This window comes from Corella eumyota, chromosome 6, assembly GCF_963082875.1.
Source record: "Corella eumyota chromosome 6, kaCorEumy4.1, whole genome shotgun sequence".
NCBI classification, from domain to species: domain Eukaryota; kingdom Metazoa; phylum Chordata; class Ascidiacea; order Phlebobranchia; family Corellidae; genus Corella; species Corella eumyota.
In genome coordinates this window covers 15,380,621-15,402,690 of record NC_137495.1, presented here as the reverse complement: position 1 = coordinate 15,402,690, position 22,070 = coordinate 15,380,621, and the positions used below count along the sequence as shown (strand labels likewise).

At 35.4% G+C, this 22,070-nt stretch overlaps 2 protein-coding genes across 2 annotated transcripts; both read right to left on the bottom strand.

The window, feature by feature from the left end:
- Nucleotides 1-670: 670 nt before the first annotated feature.
- On the bottom strand, nucleotides 671-10,534 carry LOC145755516 (uncharacterized). The gene is made up of 18 exons (XM_082571760.1): nucleotides 10,439-10,534; nucleotides 9,821-9,960; nucleotides 9,054-9,194; nucleotides 8,826-8,970; nucleotides 7,831-7,941; nucleotides 7,560-7,700; nucleotides 7,264-7,496; nucleotides 5,578-5,740; nucleotides 5,452-5,518; nucleotides 5,193-5,362; nucleotides 4,666-4,779; nucleotides 3,832-4,022; nucleotides 2,982-3,155; nucleotides 2,707-2,889; nucleotides 2,351-2,496; nucleotides 1,855-1,998; nucleotides 1,382-1,454; nucleotides 671-1,098 (listed from the first exon to the last, which is right to left on the bottom strand). The coding sequence occupies exons 1-18, from the start codon at nucleotides 10,452-10,454 to the stop codon at nucleotides 886-888; spliced, it is 2,565 nt and encodes an 854-aa protein (XP_082427886.1). The 5' UTR covers nucleotides 10,455-10,534; the 3' UTR covers nucleotides 671-885.
- A 3,020-nt stretch (nucleotides 10,535-13,554) lies between these two features.
- Nucleotides 13,555-18,403, bottom strand: LOC145755031 (palmitoyltransferase ZDHHC3-like). Its single transcript, XM_082571231.1, has 7 exons — nucleotides 17,865-18,403; nucleotides 17,231-17,384; nucleotides 16,669-16,787; nucleotides 15,169-15,230; nucleotides 14,688-14,793; nucleotides 14,284-14,356; nucleotides 13,555-14,163 (listed from the first exon to the last, which is right to left on the bottom strand). Exons 1-7 carry the CDS (start codon nucleotides 18,095-18,097, stop codon nucleotides 13,966-13,968), a joined length of 945 nt encoding a protein of 314 aa, XP_082427357.1. The 5' UTR covers nucleotides 18,098-18,403; the 3' UTR covers nucleotides 13,555-13,965.
- Nucleotides 18,404-22,070: the final 3,667 nt, after the last annotated feature.

Below are 22,070 nucleotides of genomic sequence, written 5' to 3'. Positions count from 1 at the left end.
AACTACAGGCCCTTTAGAGGTAAAAGTTTAAAACAAGTTTTACAAAAAATACTTTGCGAATTTGTAGTAATTAATTATATAATGACTTGACTATCGTTTAAGAAATTTTTTTTTATTTATTTTTATCCTCGATGTGGGAAGATTGACTTTACAACCTAAACATAGAGTAGAAATTTTTATAGCATAAAATAATTTGTTTTATTATAGTTGTTGTCCTGACACCAAGTTTAACTCACTACGACTTACTTTTTTTAGCGCTAACTTTTTATCCACACATGAGGGCGTGGGTTCAATCCCCACTGCTCTCATGCTGTAGCGATCTTGAGTAAGGTACTATAAACAATATAAACTCCTGCTGAGCAGTTTCCCAATTTGCAGCATAATTATAGGGCAATTATAATCTATAATATCCTAATCTTTTAAAGACAACTCGAGACTGGGTCAGAGTAACAAATGTTACTCTATGTTTGGGTCGTGAAGTCGACCTTTCCACATCGAGGATAAAGATACATAAAAAAAATCTGCTTTGAGTGACTTTTACCGTTAATGACAATTTAGTGAAAACCTTAACAAAATTAGCGAGGATTTTTAACTTTTCAGATAAATAAAAAAACAGTTTTTTGTCATTTTTTCTCAATATTTTAATCAAGAAGGAAAATTAAAAGTGCTGACTGTGCTTTGTCAAAAATAAATATCTCAACATTCGGCAAACGAATAAATATCATGAAACTCTTTGATTGTCCTCATCTAAAATCAAGTTAGATCGGTAAAAGGGCAGAGAATATGTTAACATGGGGTTAGGGGGGACATGGTGTATTGCGGCATAAGACCCCATATTTAGGAGGTGGGTAAGAAAGGGTTTAAGGTGAACCCCCTTTGTTAAGCTCAAGGAGGACCCCCTTTTTTGAGCCTTGCGGGGTGTGACGACAACGACCGGTGAATCTGGGTCGTTGGAAGGTCGTTCAACTGCGCGGTGATTCCCCCAACAAACTGGGGCCTTTTCCTCCAATCAGAGCTCCACGCTTGCATGAGGATGTCGCGGAACTCTCGTCCTCCGTGCAACAACTGACTCGAGTTCTGCTTCTTTCCACTTCCAACCTGCGACAAAATTTTGTTGATCAACAAACTCAACAAAATTATGTTGATCAACAAACTCAACAAAATTATGTTGATCAACAAACTCAACAAAATTATGTTGATTAACAAACTCAAAAAAATGATTTTGATCAACAAACTCAGCAAATTATGTTGATCAACAAACTCAACAAATTATGTTGATCAACAAACTCAACAAATTATGTTGATCAACAAACTCAACAATTTAGGTTGATCAACAAACTTAACAAAATTATGTTGATTAACAAATTATATGTTGTAATACCTGCCAAATGATGGATTCTGCTGATTCATTCTGAAAAGGCCATTTTCCTGACAAGAGTTCGTACCAAACCGTTCTAAATCAAATAAAATTAAATATAGAAAACATATTTTTAAACCTTATATTTGGGTTCCCACTGCTGACATGTTGTAGCATCTTTAACTAAGACCTGAGATCCTGGGTTTGATTACCACTGCTAACATGTTGTAACATCCTTGAGTAAGACCTGAGATCCTGAGTTTAATTTCCACTGCTAGCATGTTGTAACATCCTTGAGTAAGACCTGAGATCCTGGGTTTGATTCCCACTGCTGACATGTTGTAGCATCCTCAAGTAAGACCTGAGATCCTGGGTTTAATTCCAACTGCTGGCATGTTGTAACATCCTTGAGTAAGACCTAAGATCCTGGGTTTGATTCCCACTGCTAGCATGTTGTAGCATTCTTAAATACGCTAACAACAAAACATGAAACTCACCCAAATGCATAAACATCAGAATGAAAAGTGTAAGGCAGCGTAGAAACAATATCGTCAGCGTCGTCTTTCGGAAACCTTAGCGATCTAACCACTTCTGGCGCTAGATAGCACAACCAGCCATCGGGGATACATAACGTTCCTAACCTGAGAATCAAAATTTATTTTCATCATCGACTGGTTATATTTTTTTGTAAATATTTTTATCCTCGATGTAAGAAGGTCGACTTAAACATAGAGTAACAAATGTTACTCCGACCCAGTCTCGAGTTGCCTGTGGTAGTTTGGGATATTATAGATTATAATTGCCCGGTAATTATGCTGCTAATTAAGTGTTGGCTCAGCAGGAGTTCATACCGTTTATACCGCCTTACTTAAGGGCGCTACAGCATGAGATCAGTGGGGATTGAACCCAAGACCTTATGGTGGTGTAGCAAGTGTTCTGACCACTACACCATGCTGTCAGTATATTACTCTGAATTAAGCATTTATCCTTTACCTGTAGTTTTGCTGCTGGCTTCTTGATATTGCGTGCAAACCAACCAAACCAAAGTCGGTGATGACAACTTTGCGACCGTCAACAAAAATATTTTTCGATTTCAAGTCTTTGTGAATTATTTCTTTTGAATGGAGATATCCCATTCCCTGTAAAATTTATTAAGAATTTTATATTATTAGTTAAGGGTAGCGTCCATATTTAAATAGTTTTTAGAGATTTTAAAGGGATCGAACCCAGGACCCCACTGCTGAAATCATGGTTCTGGGTTCAATCCCCACTGCTCATAAAACAACTTAAACAAAACCACTAGGACAAAGTTGACTTGATCCTGAGTAAAACCTCAATAAAATACTCACCTGAGCAACATGTTGAGCGATAATCTTTGCTTTATCGCCCCCTATATTCCTGTTCTTTCTGATGTAGCGATATAGGGAAAGTCCCCCACAGAACCCCGTTACTATGGCAAGATGGGGGGCTTGAACGCACGACCCCATGAACAACTCAAGGTTCTCGTGACGCGTTTTCTTGTATATCGCCACCTAGAGGTTAAGTTTAAAGATTTATCGAATGAAAACAGTGTTTCCATAAAATTTTAAAGAAGTTAGAAACAGGGTTGCCATGAAATTATTACCTCCTGTCGAAAAGCTCGAAGTTTATCTTCGTCGTCGTAGTTGACGTCGATGACCCGTATCGCAACTTCACCGTGCCAACGACCCGAATAAACACAACCGACCCGACCTTGACCTATGACCTCATTTAATTCAAGTTCACTGTAGGGAATGTCCCATTCTTCGCTTTGCATTACCTAAACAAGGGTTGTAACAATAATGTCACTAAACAGAGATTTTAACACAGGTGTGACTAAACAAAGATTTTAACACAGATGTGACAAAACGAGGTTTTTAACACAAATGTGACTTAACAAGGATTATAACACAAATGTGACTTAACAAGGATTATAACACAAATGTGACAAAGCAAGGATTATAACACAAATGTGACTTAACGAGGATTATAACATAAATGTGACAAAACAAGGATTATAGCACAAATGTGACAAAGCAAGGATTATAACACAAATGTGACTTAACGAGGATTATAACATAAATGTGACAAAACAAGGATTATAGCACAAATATGACAAAGCAAGGATTATGACACAAATGTGACTTAACGAGAATTATAACACAAATGTGACAAAACAAGAATTATAACACAAATGTGACTTAACGAGGATTATAACATAAATGTGACAAAACGAGGATTATAACACAAATGTGACAAAGCAAGGATTATGACACAAATGTGACTTAACAAGGATTATAACACAAATGTGGCAAAATAATGATTTTAACACAAATGTGACAAAACAAGGATTATAACATAAAAGTGACAAAACAAGGAATATGACACAAATGTGACTTTACAAATTTGTAACACAAATAAGGCCAAACAAAGATTGTGACTCAAGTGTGACTTACACTCCCTTGTCGAAAGAACTTGGATCTCATGGCTTCATTTATTTCGTTTTCGGTTTCATCAAAGTTTTCCAGGGTTTTGTCGGTGTCAACAAAATCTTGTTGAACCGTTTTGTCGGTGTCGACAAAACGAGATGTTGATTCAACGAGGGTTGTTGACTCAAATAGATCGGTTGTTGATTCGTCGCTGCTTGCTGAAAATAAAAAAAAAATGGATTTTTTTAAAGTGTTATATTGTAGAGTTTTGCAATTTTGTAAGTGATGTATAAAGCACGTTAGTATGGTTGACAATGAATCACAAAATGGCTTTAAAACTTTTAAAAAATTGTTGTGGTACTTACAATTTAGTTTTCAAAAATACTGTAAAATGATTAACATAAAAACCAGGTTACCATATTACTTTGTGTGACGTGGAAAGTACTAAGTAGTGTAGTGAATGTTTACAAGCTAGTACTTTCTACGTCATCGCAAACAGGGCTTCCCTTTTCTTTTTTTAATTTAATTTTAATTTTTTTTTAAAGTTGTATAACTTAAAAAGTAATTTAAATTATTTGAAATTAAAAACATTTTTGTGTTCAGTGACACCAACTTTATCAATTTTTGAGTAAAAAAAATATCGCTAATATATGACTTTAAAAGTCAAAATATTCGGGTTTTATAAATTTTAGTTAAAATAGAAAATTATGCTTGGTATGTATAAAATGTAAACAGTGAGAATTAAACCCAAGACCTCATGTAGAAGAGTTAACTACACCATAATCCTCTCAATAAAGTTATTAAAAAGCGAAAAAAAATTCAGAAAAGTTAAAAAAGTTAAAATTTAAGGAAAATAAAAACCTTGAAAATTGAATTGTTCAGTGTCATGGTTGAGTGGTTTCACGTAGGGGATTGTTGGAAAGGTTTCCGAGCGATTTTGTAATTTCGGGGTTCGAGGATTACTCTGCGTTTCGTCTAGAAATAAAAAAATTAGAAATTATTCTCAGTAATCATAACACTTGGCTTCACTATGTGAGGTCGTGGGTTCAATCCCATAAACTAATATTGTATTAAAATAGTAATAACTTGGCAGCGTGGTGTAGTGGTAAGAACACTTGCTACACCACCATGAGGTCATGAGTTCAATCCCACTGATCTCATGCTGTAGCGCCCTTTAGTAAGATGCTATAAACGGTATGAACTCCTGCTGAGCCCGCACTTAATCAGCAGCATAATAATCGGGCAATTATAATCTATAATATCCTAAACTACCACAGGCAACTCAAGACTGGGTCGGAGTAACAAATGTTACTCTATTTTTAAGTCGCGCATTCGACCTTCCCACGTCGAGGATAAAGATATATACAAAAATGAAACAAAACTTTTACCGACGACATTTTCTTGACTTTTTCCTCGTTTCAATTTCTTTTTGATCCCGAACTTTGTGAGAAAATTTTTAAATCCTTTCAGTTTTGGGGTTTTCGGGGTTTGTGGGACCAGTTCCCGGTCATTCTCCCACATTTCTGGGTTATGGGGGGTCGCTGGGGTCATCGGGGTCCTGAACAGGGTTTTTAGATTATTTTATTTGAATTCAATTTTAAAATCAGAGTTTCCAAACAATTAAGACCAGTGTTTCCATAAAATTACCTGGGTGAAAGTGGGGAAACCCCAACTAAACCTTCGGGAGAAATCGTTGTCGAACTTCTTCGAGAAGCTGAAAAAAATTTCAAAAAAATTAAAAAAAATTTTTTAGAAAATAATTTAATTTTTTACCTGATCTTGAAATATTTATAAAATTTGGAATTTCATTTTCTTGAAAAACGAGATTTTGAGGTTTTTTCTTTGGTCGTCGCCCCCCTTTAGTGTTGGATTTCGGGGGTAAAGTCGAGGATAAACTATGATTTGACCCCGAAATATCAAAAACTCGGTTGCCAATCTAAAATTTTTAAAAAAATTTAAAACTTTTTAAATTATTACCAGCAGCATGGTGTAGTGGCCAAAACCATTGGTTTTACTACATGAGGTCCTGGGTTCGATCCCCACTGCTCTTATGCTGTAGCATCTTTATGTAATATTGAAAAATATTGTTTTAAAGTGCTCATATTAGGTTTAAGTTGACTCTAAATAGTCTTAATTTTAATATTTGCAAAGATAGCAGACCACGTAAGCCTTTACCAAACAGAAAAGTACAATTATTACTAGAGATGGGCTGAAATCCAAATTACTCGGATTCGACGAGCCCGAGTATTTTGTCGCAATACTCAGCCGAGTCCGAGTACTCGGTTATGACGTCATTTAAACGTATATAACTGTTCACAAGAATATTTCCCGCATAATTTTAAACAGCAAAATTTGCCAAAAAACACGTACTTATGAATTTTACTGTGTTAAAAGTGTATTAGTTGCGCAATCATTGCTTAAATAACGTGATATAATTGAGAGTAGATTATAATTTATTAGAAAAAGGCAAACTTCGTGTTTTTTTTTTAAATGACAAATTATTACTCGGCGTCCGAGTACTAAAAAATGCTCGACGAGCACGAGTATTAAAATATTCTTAATACTCGGCCGAGTACTCGGACTCGGATTCGATTGGTCCATCCCTAATTATTACCTAAAAAAGCATCAGACAATCGTAATGTCAGTTTTAGGCAATCTACAACATAGCACGCAAAAAATGCCGGCACGCATAAATGTTTTTTTAGATCGCGTATATAACTATCAATTTCACGCAAAAAAATCAACATTTGCAAATATTTTAGAGGTGCCACATACAAGGTACGAATTAACGTTTAAAAAACGATTCGCTAAAACTGAGGTTGCATTTTTAAAGCAATTATTAGGTCCAAGCCATAATCTTCGTTTTATTGTAGCACTTGACGATTTGCGTGGCAATTTTAAGATGTAACGTATTGTTGAACAATCGTTAAGAATATTTCGCACGAAAAACGAAACATTTTTGATTACTTTAAAGCTATGTTGTATATTTAAAAAATTGCGTAACAACTAAACGAACTCGGGAGCGAAATTTACGCATTGCCAAAACATTAAAAGTTATTGTTATTAAATGCCCTATAGTAACCTACATTTACGCAGGATTATGATGATGTAATCAAATTAGTGTAAAACCGGTGTAAAATAGATCGTAAAAATATACACGAAAGTTTTATTATCGCCTGAACCTTTTTTGGTTGATTCGCTATTTCTAATATATTTGTAAAAAACGATTCGCTAATTTTAAAAAACGATTCGCTTTTAGCGAATAGCAACCCGTTATTTCGTTCCCTGACATATATTCGGCAATTATTAAAATTATAAATGAGAGTGTGCCCCCTGCACCCCAAGGATCGTTGCCAGTTTATATCTTACTATAAGTTTACTTGGGTGGTAAAGTCGATCTTCCCACATCGAGGATAAATAAATGCAAAACATGATTTTCACAATTTAGTTACAACTCACGTGCTCTTGAGACTTGGAAGATTGAAGATTGTTGAAGGGAGGTAAGAGGTTGCTGTTCGATGAAGTGGAATATTTGTGTTGTCGCCCCAATGATGACCCCGTCCCTAACGACGACCCCGTCCCCGTCGATGCCACCCTGTCACGGTTCACTGCACAGGACTTCATGGGGGTACCAGGGGCTATGACCTTAGGGTCAGGGGGGGGAAAAAACATGTGAGAAGAATGTCCGATTTCTGGTAAAAAAAAATTTTTTTATTTTTTTAAATTTTTTATCAATTTAAAAACAAGATTTTTACCTTGAGAGTCTGACTCAGACTCAAGTGAACTTAACTCGGGGCTTAATTGACTTGACTCTGACCTTGACCCTGACCTAGAATACTCCGATGGGTCGGTGTTCGATCGAGTGCGACCGTCCGTAAATTCTTCGTCAAACGAACCTTTTAAAATTTTTTCAAAAATTAAAATTATTTTGTACATTTGATATTTCAGAATTATAGAAGTTAACTAAAACTTAGTTGAGTCAAAATAAAAACTTAGTTGAGTCAAATAAAAATAATAAACTCAAACCATTTTGAAAATATTTTGTGTGGTTTTCATTCACGTCGTTTTCAAAACTTTCGTGATTTAGTTTTGTCCAAAAAAATTCACCAACGCTCGATTTTGACGACTTTTGTGAGTCTAAAAAAATTAAGTTTTACTTAAGTATACAACATGCCAGCAGTGGGAATCAAACCCAGGATCTCAGGCCTTACACAAATGCTACAACATACCAGCTGTGGGAATCAAACCCAGGATCTCAGGTCTTACTTAGAGATGTGACAACATGCCAGCAGTGGGAATCAATCCCAGGATCTCAGGTTCTACTCAAGTATACAACATGCCAGCAGTGGGAATCAAACCCAGGATCTCAGGTCTTACTTAGAGATGTGACAACATGCCAGCAGTGGGAATCAAACCCAGGATCTCAGGTCTAACTTAAGAATACTACAACATGCCAGCAGTAAGAATCAAACCCAGGATCTCAGGTCTTACTTAAGGATGTTACGACATGCCAGCAGTGGGAATCAAACCTAGGATCTCAGGTCTTACTTAGAGATGTGACAACATGCCAGCAGTGGGAATCAAACCCAGGATCTCAGGTCTAACTTAAGAATACTACAACATGCCAGCAGTAAGAATCAAACCCAGGATCTCAGGTCTTACTTAAGGATGTTACGACATGCCAGCAGTGGGAATCAAACCTAGGATCTCAGGTCTTACTTAGAGATGTGACAACATGCCAGCAGTGGGAATCAAACCCAGGATCTCAGGTCTAACTTAAGAATACTACAACATGCCAGCAGTAAGAATCAAACCCAGGATCTCAGGTCTTACTTAAGGATGCTACAACATGCCAGCAGTTGGAATCAAACCCAGGATCTCAGGTCTTACTTAAGAATGCTACAACATGCCAGCAGTGGGAATCAAACCCAGAATCTCAAGTCTTACTCAAATATGTTACAACATGCCAGTAGTAAGAATCAAACCCAGGATCTCATGTTAATCTACTTTTTTATATTTACTTTGAAAATATTTAAGTTGGGTCAGAGCTGTTGATAACTTCTGATTGTCTTCTTTGTTCCCACCCACTTTAATTATGATGTCATAAAGTTGTTGTTTGTTCAACCGTAACAAATCTTCGACGGAATGACCTTCCATTCTTAACGACTGACATTCAAAATTAAAAAAAAAATATTTAAAAAAAAATAAAAAAATTTTTAGTTTTAAAAATAAATAAAAGTTAAAATCACCTCAGCTAATAGAGAAGTGACCCCAACAACTGCTAACCATTTGTTTAAAGAAGGATAACTTTTTAAAACTTCACTTATTTCATTCGATCGAACTTTCTGTTTCGTTTCAAGTTGTTGGCAAAAATGTTGAATCAATTTTCCCTATAACAAAAATTTGTTTATTTCAAAAACAAAAAACTTTTTTATTTTTATATTAACCATCAGTGGTGGAGTGGCTAGAACATAAAAGTTCCTAGGTTCAATCCCCACTGCACTTATTCTGTAACATTCTTGAGTAAGACTCGATGTCTTGGGTTTGATTCCCACTACTGGCATGTTGTAGTATCCTTAAGTAAAACCTGAGGTCCTGGGTTTGATTCCCACTACTGACATGTTGTAGCATCCTTATATAAAACCTGAGGTCCTGGGTTAGATTCCCACTGCTGGCTTGTTGAAGCATCATTGAGTAAGACCTGAGGTCCTGGGTTAGATTCCCACTACTGACATGTTGTAGCATCCTTATATAAAACCTGAGGTCCTGGGTTAGATTCCCACTGTTGGCTTGTTGAAGCATCATTGAGTAAGACTTGAGATCCTAAGTTTAATTCCCCTGCTCTAATGCTGTAGTCCACTTAAGTAAGGTGTTATAAACGATATGAACTCCTACTGAGCCGACACTTAATCAGGAGAAACTGATGTTACTCCATGTTTAGGTCCTGAAGTTGACCTTTCCATATCGAATATGAATGATATAAAACTTAAATTTTGAAAATTGAAAATCAATTTACCTCTAATCTTTGTATTTCTTGCAGAGTGAACTCGTTTAAACCCAAACTTCGAAATTCTATTAACTTGACCGCCCAAATGTCAATCATTCTCTGAATATTGACGAGTTGACGAACTGCAGCCTCACAACTTAAACTCTCATCTGGACAAAACATTATTTTTACAAACTTTTAAGGTAAGTGGTTGAAAGGTCGCCTTAAATTAACGCTGTTTTTTGTATAGATCTTTATCCTCAATGTGGGAAAGTCGAATGCACGACCCAAACATAAAGTAACATCAGTTACCCCAACCCAGTCTCGAGTTAACTTTGCCAATTTGGGATATTATGGATTATATTTGCTCGACAATTTTGCTGCTGATTAAGTGCTGGCTCAGCAAGAGTTCATACCGTTTAAAGCGCCTTACTCAAGGGCGCTACAGCATAAGATCAGTGGGGATTGAACCCAAGGCCTCATGTGTGGTGTAGCAAGTGTTCTAAACCACTATACCACACTGCCGCCCCTACAAACTCCTGCCAAGCTAAAAATCAATCAGTAATTCGACATGTTTAGGCAGTAAAGTTGATACACGTCAAGAAAAAATGTTTAAAAACAAATAGTAATATTTAAATGAGAGCTTACCGTTGCTAAAATTCATGTTTTCCGATTAAAATAATAATCCAACTCAACTTTTCATTTTCATTCAAATAATAAAATTAAAAGATTTGGAAATTATTTTATAATATCTAAATCGAAAAACTTTGTCAAAATATTTAAAGTTATTTTTATTGTAAAATAAACTTAATTGGCGTCATTTTTATTACAAAATCCAGGATAGTGCAGAATCATAACAAAATTCGCAGAATGCGAGCAAAACATTTTTGTAAGTTTTTAAAGAAGTAAGGGATGATGCGGGATTTAATTTAAAAAAGAGAGGGATCGTGCGAAGTCAAAACGAGGGGTTAGGAAAAGGTATAAAAATTTCAAAGAGACGCGATAGCGGGAAATTTCTTAGGCTGAAAGTGATTAGTCGTAAAATTTGCAAGTCAAAAGCACTTGTCTTTAATCCGTTTAAAATTAGTTTTTGAAACAAAAATCTTAAAAAAATAAATATTCTAAAAGGTAACATTTGTCATTAATGTAACAACCAATAAAAAAAAGAATGTACTGAGAAACATAAGGGTAAAGTTATAAAAATTCCGCCTTTTCCGCATTTATAAACTTGGCGGACGACACTACAGATAGGGACTATACTAAAGTACGGGATGCGGGGTAATGCGGGACCGTATCTAAACGTTAATAAAAATTCGTGGAATGCGGGATGGAACAGAATTTTTGTACTTTTCTGCGGGATGATTGCTGTTTTTACCTAAAGGGCTAAGGGGTCATGCGGGATTGACTTTAAAGGTCAGGAAATGATGCGAAATTGAATATAAAGCACAAGGGAAGATTAGGGGAGGGTATAAAAAGTTCGTCATTTTCCGCATTCCGCGAATTTTTATTAACGTTTACATACGGTCCGCACTATCCCGCACCCCGTACTTCAGTATAGTCTCATACTATTGTCAGTTTGTCTGTTTATTTTAAGTTGAAACAGTAAAATACAAACTTTGGTTTCTTTCTTGAAAAATAAATTGGTCTTAAAACTTTAATTTAACTGACTTTTTTATTAAATTTTTTTTTATTAAAACCAGAACTCGTCCAAATCGTAAAATTAAAATATAAACAAACAGACAAAAACAATGGTAGAAACTTTTAATCGCCCTTTAAGAGGTAACTACTTTAATAATAATTTGTTTCTTGCATTTATTTATCCTCAATATAAAAAGATCGTCTTTAAAATCATTTGTTATATATATTAATTGTTTTAGAAGTACAGAATTAAACTGCTTTTAATTTTTTTCTGTTTTACATTTCTTATTTTATTTTTTAAATTATTCTTACTTCAAATAAATAAACAAATTAAAAAAATTTCATCACGTGACTTTGTTTCTGGTTTAAACAGGTCGCCTGAAAATGAGGGAATGGAAATTAAAGGAAACGGAAAATGAAGGAACCGGAAAATAAAGGGACCGGAAAATGAAGGAACGGAAAATAAAGGAAACGAAGAATGAAGGAACCAGAAAATGAAGGAACCGGAAAATAAAGGAACAGAAAATGAAGAAACCGGAAAATAAAGGAAAGCAAAAAAGGAGAGGGCGAAATCTTAAATACTAAAACGAAAAAATACCGTTGACTGTTTATTTAGGATTACTGTCATTTATTTGAGAACTGATGAGCGATAATGAGTTAATTTTATTACCCCAGCATACCCTAACCCTCTTCTATAAAATGCCCGTTTATTTCTAAAATAATATTGACTTAAATACAAATAAACAGTTAACGGAATTTCCGCGTTTTATTTTTTTAAGATTCCGCCTCTCCCTTTTTCACTTTCCTTCATTTTCCAGTTTCTTTATTTTCTGTTCATTTTCCGTTCCTTCATTTTCCGGTTTCTTCATTTTCCGTTCCTTCATTTTCCATTTCTTCATTATCCGTTCCTTCATTTTCTGTTCCTTCATTTTTCGTTCCTTTATTTTCTGTTCCTTCATTTTCCGGTTCCTTCATTTTCCGTTCCTTCATTTTCCGGTTCCTTCATTTTTCGGTTCTTTTATTTTCCGTTCCTTTATTTTTCCGTTCCTTCATTTTCTGTTCCTTCATTTTCCGGTTTCTTCATTTTCCGTTCCTTCATTTTCCGGTTCTTTTATTTTCCGGTTCCTTCCTTTTCCGGTTTCTTTATTTTCCGGTTCCTTCATTTTCCGGTTCCTTCCTTTTCCGGTTTCTTCATTTTCCGTTCCTTTATTTTCTGTTCCTTCATTCTCCGTTCCTTCATTTTCCGGTTCCTTCATTTTCCGGTTCTTTTATTTTCCGGTTCCTTCATTTTCCGTTCCTTCATTTTCCGTTCCTTCATTTTCCAGTTCCTTCATTTTCCGTTCCTTCATTTTCCATTCCTTCAAATCCTGCGTCCCCGTTTAAACCAACACCTAAGTGAAACAACTACAAGCCTGAAAAACAACTACAAGCCGAAAAGTTTCGGATTCGAGACACATCAACTCCACACTATTTGTCTTCAAGTTTTGCAAAACTCCTGTAACACCCTTGAGTAAGACACTATAAATGATATAAACTTCTGCTGAGCCAGCACTTAATCAACAGTATAATTATCGGGCAATTATAATCTATAATATCCAAAACTGCCACAGGCAACTTGAGACTGGGTCGAAGTAACTGATGTTACTCTATGTTTAAGTCGCGCATTCGACCTTCCCACATTAGGAAAAAGATGTATACAAAAAACAGTTTTATTATAAATGTAGTTGGGGTTCGAATCCCAACGAACGCATGTTTAATTTTTATTTTCAAGAAAAATTTGTTATTTTCGGGTATTTTTTTTTTATATATATTTTTATCCTCGATGTGGGAAAGTCGAATGCGCGACATAAACATAGGGTAACATAAGTTACTCCGACCTAGTCTCGAGTTGCCTGTGGCAGTTTGGGATATTATAGAGACTATATATGCCCGGTAATTATGCTGCTGACTGCTGGCTCAGCAGGAGTTTATACCGTTTATAGTGCCTTACTCAAGGGTGCTACAACATGAAATCAGTGGGTTGAACCCAAGACTTCATGTTGTGTAGTTAAGTGTGTTAGCTCAATTTTGCCAAAACAAATAAAAACCACTTTCTAATATTTAAGATATATTTGTTACACCACCGATACAAATAACACTGTGTAAAAGCACAACAATTTATAATCCAACAACAACTTAATTATGATCTTGAATAACTAAGAAAAATAATAAAATTTTCAATCACAGTACAATTTTTATTGCAAATCCTAAAAACATAAAAAATAAACCAAAGTTGCAATGAGTTTTCACATCAATAAAAAATTTGATTACCGACAATTTACTAAAAAACATTTTAGCAAATCTATTCTGACCTAAATTTTAGGCAAATGTCGTTTTCCGATTGTTGAAACAATGTTGAATGTGTAAAATGGTTTTTCAGTTATTTAAATAAACACCAAAAATTTATTTCGAATGCTGAAAAGGTTACTAGAATATGGTTTAAAAAAATTAAAAAAAATTTTGAAAAATTAAAAAAAAAAGTCCGGTTAGAAATGTCGTTAAACGTTGTAATTAGTCGTCAAAATATTGACCCTGTTGCTCCCAGAACAGGGAAGAAACCAGGTATAAATGGGTCCGAACCCAAAAACTTGCCTCAAAAGCAAAGTCTTGGATTTTCTTGGTTTAGGGGCTTTTTGTTTGCGGGTCCGATGAATTGTGTATTCTACCCCAGTTTCGTCCCCAAATATGGAACTTACCTGAAAAGAAAAAAAATATATTTTTTTTGAATAAATTCAGATTTTCAGTTTATTTTTATAAAAATTATTATCAGTAAAAAACTAAAATTAATTTTCCCTTATTATAATAAATAAACGTACCTGATCATAAAGCATAACAATAACAAATATTCCAAATAAAATCGATTCTATGCACAAGCCAATACCATGCGCCCTAAATATTTAAAATAAACAAAAATTAAAAATATTGAAATGATTTATCCTCGATGTGGGAAGGACGACTTTATGATCTAAACATAGATGAATATTTGTTACTCTGACCCAGTCTTAAGTTAACTTTAGCAGTTTTGGATATTATAGATTATAATTGCCCGATAATTAAGCTGCTGATCAGGTGTTGGCTCAGCAGAGTTTTCATTATTAAAAGCACTTTACTCAAGCGCGCTTCAACAAGGAAGCAGTGGGGATCGAACCTATGACCAAAAGCCAAGTGTTCCAAATATTGCCATCTTTTAAACAGTAATTCTGTAAAACCTTTTACGTACACAGTTGATTTGCGTGAGAGAATGTCGGCGTTGTTCGTTCGATTATTTCCAAACATCCAAACCCAGCTTGAAATATCGAGGATCAAGGCGTAAAAACACAAAACACCTGCAACGACAAATTTGTTATCGGGTTTATATGTAAATGGGCAGCATGGTGTTGTGGTCAGAACGCTTGGCTTCACTACATGAGGTCGCGGGTTCAATCCCCACTGCTCTCATGCTGTAGCGCCCTTGAGTAAGGCACTATAAACGATATGAACTCCTGCTGAGCCAACACTTAATCAGCAGCTTAATTATCGGGCAATTATAATCAATAATATCCCAAACTGCCACAGGCAACTTAAGACTGGGTCGGAGTAACTGATGTTACTGTATGTTTTTTTTTTTCACATCGAGGATAAATAAATATAGAGAAAAAAAAATTTAACTTCAAAGAGTATATTTACATATTCAACTTTAACACCACCTTCAAAGTGCTTACCGGTATAAAAGAGAAATTGAATAAAATATTTTTGATTAAGTTCCCCGATGCAATTATTCACCCTGAAACAAAATTATTATAAAACAAAAACCGACAACAATAATCCGGCTATATTACTAAAGAATCTTTTTGACGGCAGTGTGGTGTAGTGGTCAGAACACTTCTTACACTACATGAGGTCCTGGGTTCGATACCCACTGCCCCATGCTGTAGCTTTCTTGAGTGCATTCAAGCCATTTCTTACATTTAAGTCCCTCAAACCGGGTTGTCATTATGAAACTTGTTAAGTTAAATTTAACGATCTCGTTAATGCGTCAAAATTTAGCGAGCTATTTTCCTAACTAAATCAGTATTACGAAACCACCTAGTTCGTTAAAAATAAGAGAGTGCAAAAGAAGGAATTTTGAGCCAAGGAAATTGATGTTTCTTACGTTTTTACACATGATTACAGTCTACATCAAAGCAGCAATATTACATCATATCCACGGGGGTGCTTTTATATTGTCGTTTTCATAATGACAGTAAAAACTTGTACGGTTATTAAATTTTATGGTAAAAATGATGTTAAAACGCATTACTTGACAAAACAGAATATAGGTGTTTATACACTTGTATTATTTAAACAAATAAAACAATTTGTCTTCTTAACAACTGTTAAAATAACAGACTAGAAAACCGACGCATTTGTTTAGCAATTTTAAAATTTATTTTTTTAAATAACATATAAGTATTTATGTACCGCAAAAAAGTATTTATGTATTTATGTATTTATGTAGTATTTATGTAAAAAAGTATTTATGTAGTATTTACCGCAAAAAGTATTTATGTATCGTTTGTTAAGACCCTGGCATAAGAGCAGTGGGAATTGAACACAGAACCTCATGTAGTGATGCCAAGTGCTCTTACAACTACACCATGCTTCACCCACAAATTTAGTAATGACGCCAAGTGACATTCTCGATTGCTAAGACCCTAGCATAAGAGCAGTGGGAATTGAACACAGAACCTCATGTAGTAATGCCAAGTGCTCTTACCACTACACCATGCTTCACGCACAAATTTAGTAATGACGCCAAGTAACATTCTCGATTGCTAAGACCCTAGCATAAGAGCAGTGGGAATTGAACACAGAACCTCATGTAGTGATGCCAAGTGCTCTTACAACTACACCATGCTTCACCCACAAATTTAGTAATGACGCCAAGTGACATTCTCGATTGCTAAGACCCTAGCATAAGAGCAGTGGGAATTGAACACAGAACCTCATGTAGTAATGCCAAGTGCTCTTACCACTACACCATGCTTCACCCACAAATTTAGTAATGACGCCAAGTGACATTCTCGATTGTTAATGACGTTTAAATAACGAGATTGTTAACTTAACGAGTTTTGTGATGTTGCCCCTTGTCAAAAACTGCCCAACTTTAAAGGGGGGTAATGTTTGATTATAAGCAAAACGGTGTTTTTAACGTAATGTCAGTTAATTGTTACTCAACTTACCATGGACAATGGTGGTCCATTCTTCTGATACAACGGCGACATATTTTGCAGTGGTGAGCTCTCGGGGGTCGGTAACTTTCGCACCGCTGGCACACAGTCCAATCCTGGCTGCTGCTAGACTAAAATATTAATTCCTCTTTAGTTTCATTGACTTTAAATAAAGAATTATAAGCAGAGCTGAATCTAGCCATAAGGGCAACATGAACAAAAATAAATTAATTTAAGGCATGATACAGTTTTAATGCAGAATTTTCTTTCAAATAATAAAAAACTTTTGTAATACTTTATTTTAGCGACGTCAATATTACGAAAAAACATAAAATGCATATGAACTTCTGATAAGCCAACACTTAATCAGCAGCTTAATTATTAAGAAATTATATTCTATAATATCCCAAACTACTAAAGTCAACTCGAGACCGGGTCACAGTAACAGTTGTTAATGTTTTGGCTGTAAAGTCGACTTTCCCACATCGAGGATAAAGATATATAAAAATAATTAACTGTGAAGTTAATTTTATTGAATATTTTAAATACGAAAAAATTTAATGAAAAATTTAACCTGATCTTTAGAGTTCATTCTGACATCAGAGAAATCGAGGCCTCTGATTGGTAGAGGAACAATGCCAGGATCAGAAAACACAGATCTACTATGGGCAAACAACAATGCTAAAACAACCATGTTGAACATTACAGCATGAAATGGGCCCCATAAACTAAAAAATTAATGTTTTTTTATTGTTACAGTGAATGGGACAACCTGTATAAACTTTATTGAAATTTAGTTGAACAACATCATTTTTTTGTTTATTTATTTATCCTCGATGTGGGAATGTTGACTTCACAACCTAAACATAGAGTAACATCAGTTACTTCGACCCATTATCGAGTTGTCTGTGGCAGTTTGGGATATTATAGATTATAATTGCTCGGTAATTATGCTGCTGATTAAGTGCTGGCCCAGCAGGAGTCCACACTGTTTATAGCGCCTTACTTAAGGGTGCTACAGCATGGAAGCAGTGGGAATTGAACCCAAGACTTCTTGTAGTAAAGTGTTGTACTTAAAATTAGGACGTTTTTCCATTTTTATAATAAAAGTATTTACACGATTCAAAAAATGATAAAAAAACTAAAACATAAATTATAATATTTATATTTTTAAAAATCCAATTTATTAATAAGCAATATAAACCAACCTTCCAGATAGTGATGTCATAACAATGTGTTGTATGATCACATAATCAGCATAAATCACTAAAAAGTACGTGAAAATAACACAAAAAATACCACATGGGTCTTTATGGAACACCATTACATGAGTTTTCTGAAAAAAATACAATTTTATTAAAAGTTTTACCCATTCAAGATCGCATTTTTTTGTATATATCTTTATCCTCAATGTGGGAAAGTCAAATGCGCGCTTTAACATAGAGTAACATCAGTTACCCCAACTCAGTCTTAAGTTGCCTATGGCAGTTTAGGATATTATTGATTATAATTGCCCGGTAATTAAAATTCTGATTAAGTGCTGGCTCAACAGAAGTTTATAGCAGCTTACTAAAGGGCGCTACAGCATGAGAGCAGTGAGGATTAAACCTAGGACTTCATGTTCTCTGCGCATATCGAGCATTAACATTTTTAAGACACCAATTAACAAGATTTTTTATTTAGTACTAAAATGAATGCGGAACAGACGGAATATACAAGGAAAGATAAGGGTAAGGTTATAGAAATTCCGCCCTTTCCGCATTCATAAACTTGGCGGACGACCCTATTAAAGCTCTAAGCTTTAAAGTGTTTATTTACTTTGCTACGTTAACAAATTTCTTTATTTCAGAATAAATTCTAAAAACTTGCAAAAAAATTATTAAAAATCGAGAATTTCGTTTACGGAAATAATTAACGGAAAGAAACGTGGAATCCCAGTGCTTCCAACTTTTTTAACGTCATTAACATAAAAAGTATCTGCTCATACTCTTTGAAAATTTAAAAAACGACTTTTAACCTAAATTTAGGTAGAGCTGACATTTAGGAAAGATATATAACATATTTAGAGCATAAGATTTTCTTAAAATAGCATTTCAAGGCACAAGATTTTAGTAAAAGGTTATTAAAAAGTTAACTCAGGACATGAGTTCTTTTTTCATAATGATGCACACTATAAGGCTAATAATAAAGATGCTACAACATGCCATCAGTGGGAATCAAACTAAGGACCTCACGTTTTTACCTTAGGATACTATTACATGCCATCAGTGGGAATCAAACTAAGGACCTCAGGTTCTTACTTTAAGATTATACAACATGCCATCAGTGGGAATCAAACTAAGAACCTCAGGTTCTTACTTTAAGATTATACAACATGCCATCAGTGGGAATCAAACTAAGAACCTCAGGTTCTTACTTAAAGATCCTACAACATGCCATCAGTGAAAATCAAACTAAGGACCTCAGGTTCTTACTTAAAGATTATACAACATGCCATCAGTGGGAATCAAACTAAGGACCTTAGGTCTTACTTAAAGATGCTACAACATGCCATCAGTGAAAATCAAACTAAGGACCTCAGGTTCTTACTTAAAGATTATACAACATGCCATCAGTGGGAATCAAACTAAGGACCTTAGGTCTTACTTAAAGATGCTACAACATGCCATCAGTGGGAATCAAACTAAGGACCTCAGGTCTTACTTAAAGATCCTACAACATGCCATCAGTGGGATTCAAACTAAGGACCTCAGGTTCTACTTAAATATTATACAACATGCCATCAGTGGGAATCAAACTAAGGACCTCAGGTTCTTACTTAAAGATCCTACAACATGCCATCAGTGGGATTCAAACTAAGGACCTCAGGTTCTTACTTAAAGATTATACAACATGCCATCAGTGGGAATCAAACTAAGGACCTTAGGTCTTACTTAAAGATCCTACAACATGCCATCAGTGGGAATCAAACTAAAGACCTCAGGTCTTACTTAAAAATCCTACAACATGCCATCAGTGGGAATCAAACTAAGGACCTCAGGGTCTTACTTAAAGATCTTACAACATGCCATCAGTGGGAATCAAACTAAGAACTTCAGGTTCTTACTTAAAGATGCTACAACATGCCATCAGTGGGAATCAAACTAAGAACCTCAGGTTCTTACTTAAAGATCTTACAACATGCCATCAGTGGGAATCAAACTAAGAACTTCAGGTTCTTACTTAAAGATGCTACAACATGCCATCAGTGAAAATCAAACTAAGGACCTCAGGTTCTTACTTAAAGATTATACAACATGCCATCAGTGGGAATCAAACTAAGGACCTTAGGTCTTACTTAAAGATGCTACAACATGCCATCAGTGGGAATTAAACTAAGGACCTCAGGTTCTTACTTAAAGATACTACAACATGCCATCAGTGGGAATCAAACTAAGGACCTCAGGTTCTTACTTAAAGATCCTACAACATGCCATCAGTGAAAATCAAACTAAGGACCTCAGGTTCTTACTTAAAGATCCTACAACATGGCATCAGTGGGAATCAAACCAAAGACCTCAGGTCTTACTTAAAGATGCTACAACATGCCATCAGTGGGAATCAAACTAAGGACCTCAGGTTCTTACTTAAAGATACTACAACATGCCATCAGTGGGAATCAAACTAAGGACCTTAGGTTCTTACTTAAAGATCCTACAACATGCCATCAGTAAAAATCAAACTAAGGACCTCAGGTTCTTACTTAAAGATCCTACAACATGGCATCAGTGGGAATCAAACCAAAGACCTCAGGTCTTACTTAAAGATGCTACAACATGCCATCAGTGGGAATCAAACTAAGGACCTCAGGTTCTTACTTAAAGATACTACAACATGCCATCAGTGGGAATCAAACTAAGGACCTTAGGTTCTTACTTTAAGATGCTACAACATGCCATCAGTGGGATTCAAACTAAGGACCTCAGGTTCTACTTAAAGATCCTACAACATGCTATCAGTGGGAATCAAACTAAGGACCTCAGGTTCTTACTTAAAGATCCTACAACATGCCATCAGTGGGATTCAAACTAAGGACCTCAGGTTCTTACTTAAAGATTATACAACATGCCATCAGTGGGAATCAAACTAAGGACCTTAGGTCTTACTTAAAGATGCTACAACATGCCATCAGTGGGAATCAAACTAAGGACCTTAGGTCTTACTTAAAGATGCTACAACATGCCATCAGTGGGAATCAAACTAAGGACCTCAGGTCTTACTTAAAGATCCTACAACATGCCATCAGTGGGAATCAAACTAAGGACCTCAGGTTCTTACTTAAAGATCTTACAACATGCCATCAGTGGGAATCAAACTAAGAACTTCAGGTTCTTACTTAAAGATCCTACAACATGCCAGCAGTGGGAATCAAACTAAGGACCTTAGGTTCTTACTTAAAGATGCTACAACATGCCATCAGTGAAAATCAAACTAAGGACCTCAGGTTCTTACTTAAAGATGCTACAACATGCCAGCAGTGAAAATCAAACTAAGGACCTCAGGTTCTTACTTAAAGATCCTACAACATGCCATCAGTGAAAATCAAACTAAGGACCTCAGGTTCTTACTTAAAGATCCTACAACATGCCATCAGTGGGAATCAAACTAAGAACCTCAGGTTCTTACTTAAAGATCCTACAACATGCCAGCAGTGGGAATCAAACTAAGGACCTCAGGTCTTACTTAAAGATCCTACAACATGCCATCAGTGAGAATCAAACTAAGAACCTCAGGTTCTTACTTAAAGATCCTACAACATGCCATCAGTGGGAATCAAACTAAGAACCTCAGGTTCTTACTTAAAGATCTTACAACATGCCATCAGTGGGAATCAAACTAAGAACTTCAGGTTCTTACTTAAAGATCCTACAACATGCCAGCAGTGAGAATCAAACTAAGGACCTTAGGTTCTTACTTAAAGATGCTACAACATGCCATCAGTGAAAATCAAACTAAGGACCTCAGGTTCTTACTTAAAGATCCTACAACATGCCATCAGTGAAAATCAAACTAAGGACCTCAGGTTCTTACTTAAAGATCCTACAACATGCCATCAGTGGGAATCAAACTAAGGACCTCAGGTTCTTACTTAAAGATGCTACAACATGCCATCAGTGAGAATCAAACTAAGGACCTTAGGTTCTTACTTAAAGAACCTACAACATGCCATCAGTGGGAATCAAACTAAGGACCTCAGGTCTTACTTAAAGATACTACAACATGCCATCAGTGAAAATCAAACTAAGGACCTCAGGTTCTACTTAAAAATCCTACAACATGCCATCAGTGGGAATCAAACTAAGGACCTCAGGTTCTTACTTAAAGAAGCTACAACATGCCAGCAGTGGGAATCATGCAAGAATATGAAGCGAATT

Bases quoted from the DNA above. Each gene is read 5' to 3' on its own strand.
- LOC145755516 (XM_082571760.1), bottom strand. The intron at 2,497-2,706 runs GTGAGTATTTTA...TAAATTTTACAG, and splicing joins TCGCTCAACATGTTGCTCAG to GGAATGGGATATCTCCATTC. The intron at 1,999-2,350 runs GTAAAGGATAAA...TTTGATTCTCAG, and splicing joins AGCCAGCAGCAAAACTACAG to GTTAGGAACGTTATGTATCC.
- LOC145755031 (XM_082571231.1), bottom strand. From the start codon at position 18,097: ATGTTAAAGCGCGCATTTGACTTTCCCACATTGAGGATAAAGATATAT. The intron at 17,385-17,864 runs GTTGGTTTATAT...TTAATTTTTTAG, and splicing joins ATGACATCACTATCTGGAAG to TTTATGGGGCCCATTTCATG. The intron at 16,788-17,230 runs GTTAAATTTTTC...TTAATATTTTAG, and splicing joins GAATGAACTCTAAAGATCAG to TCTAGCAGCAGCCAGGATTG.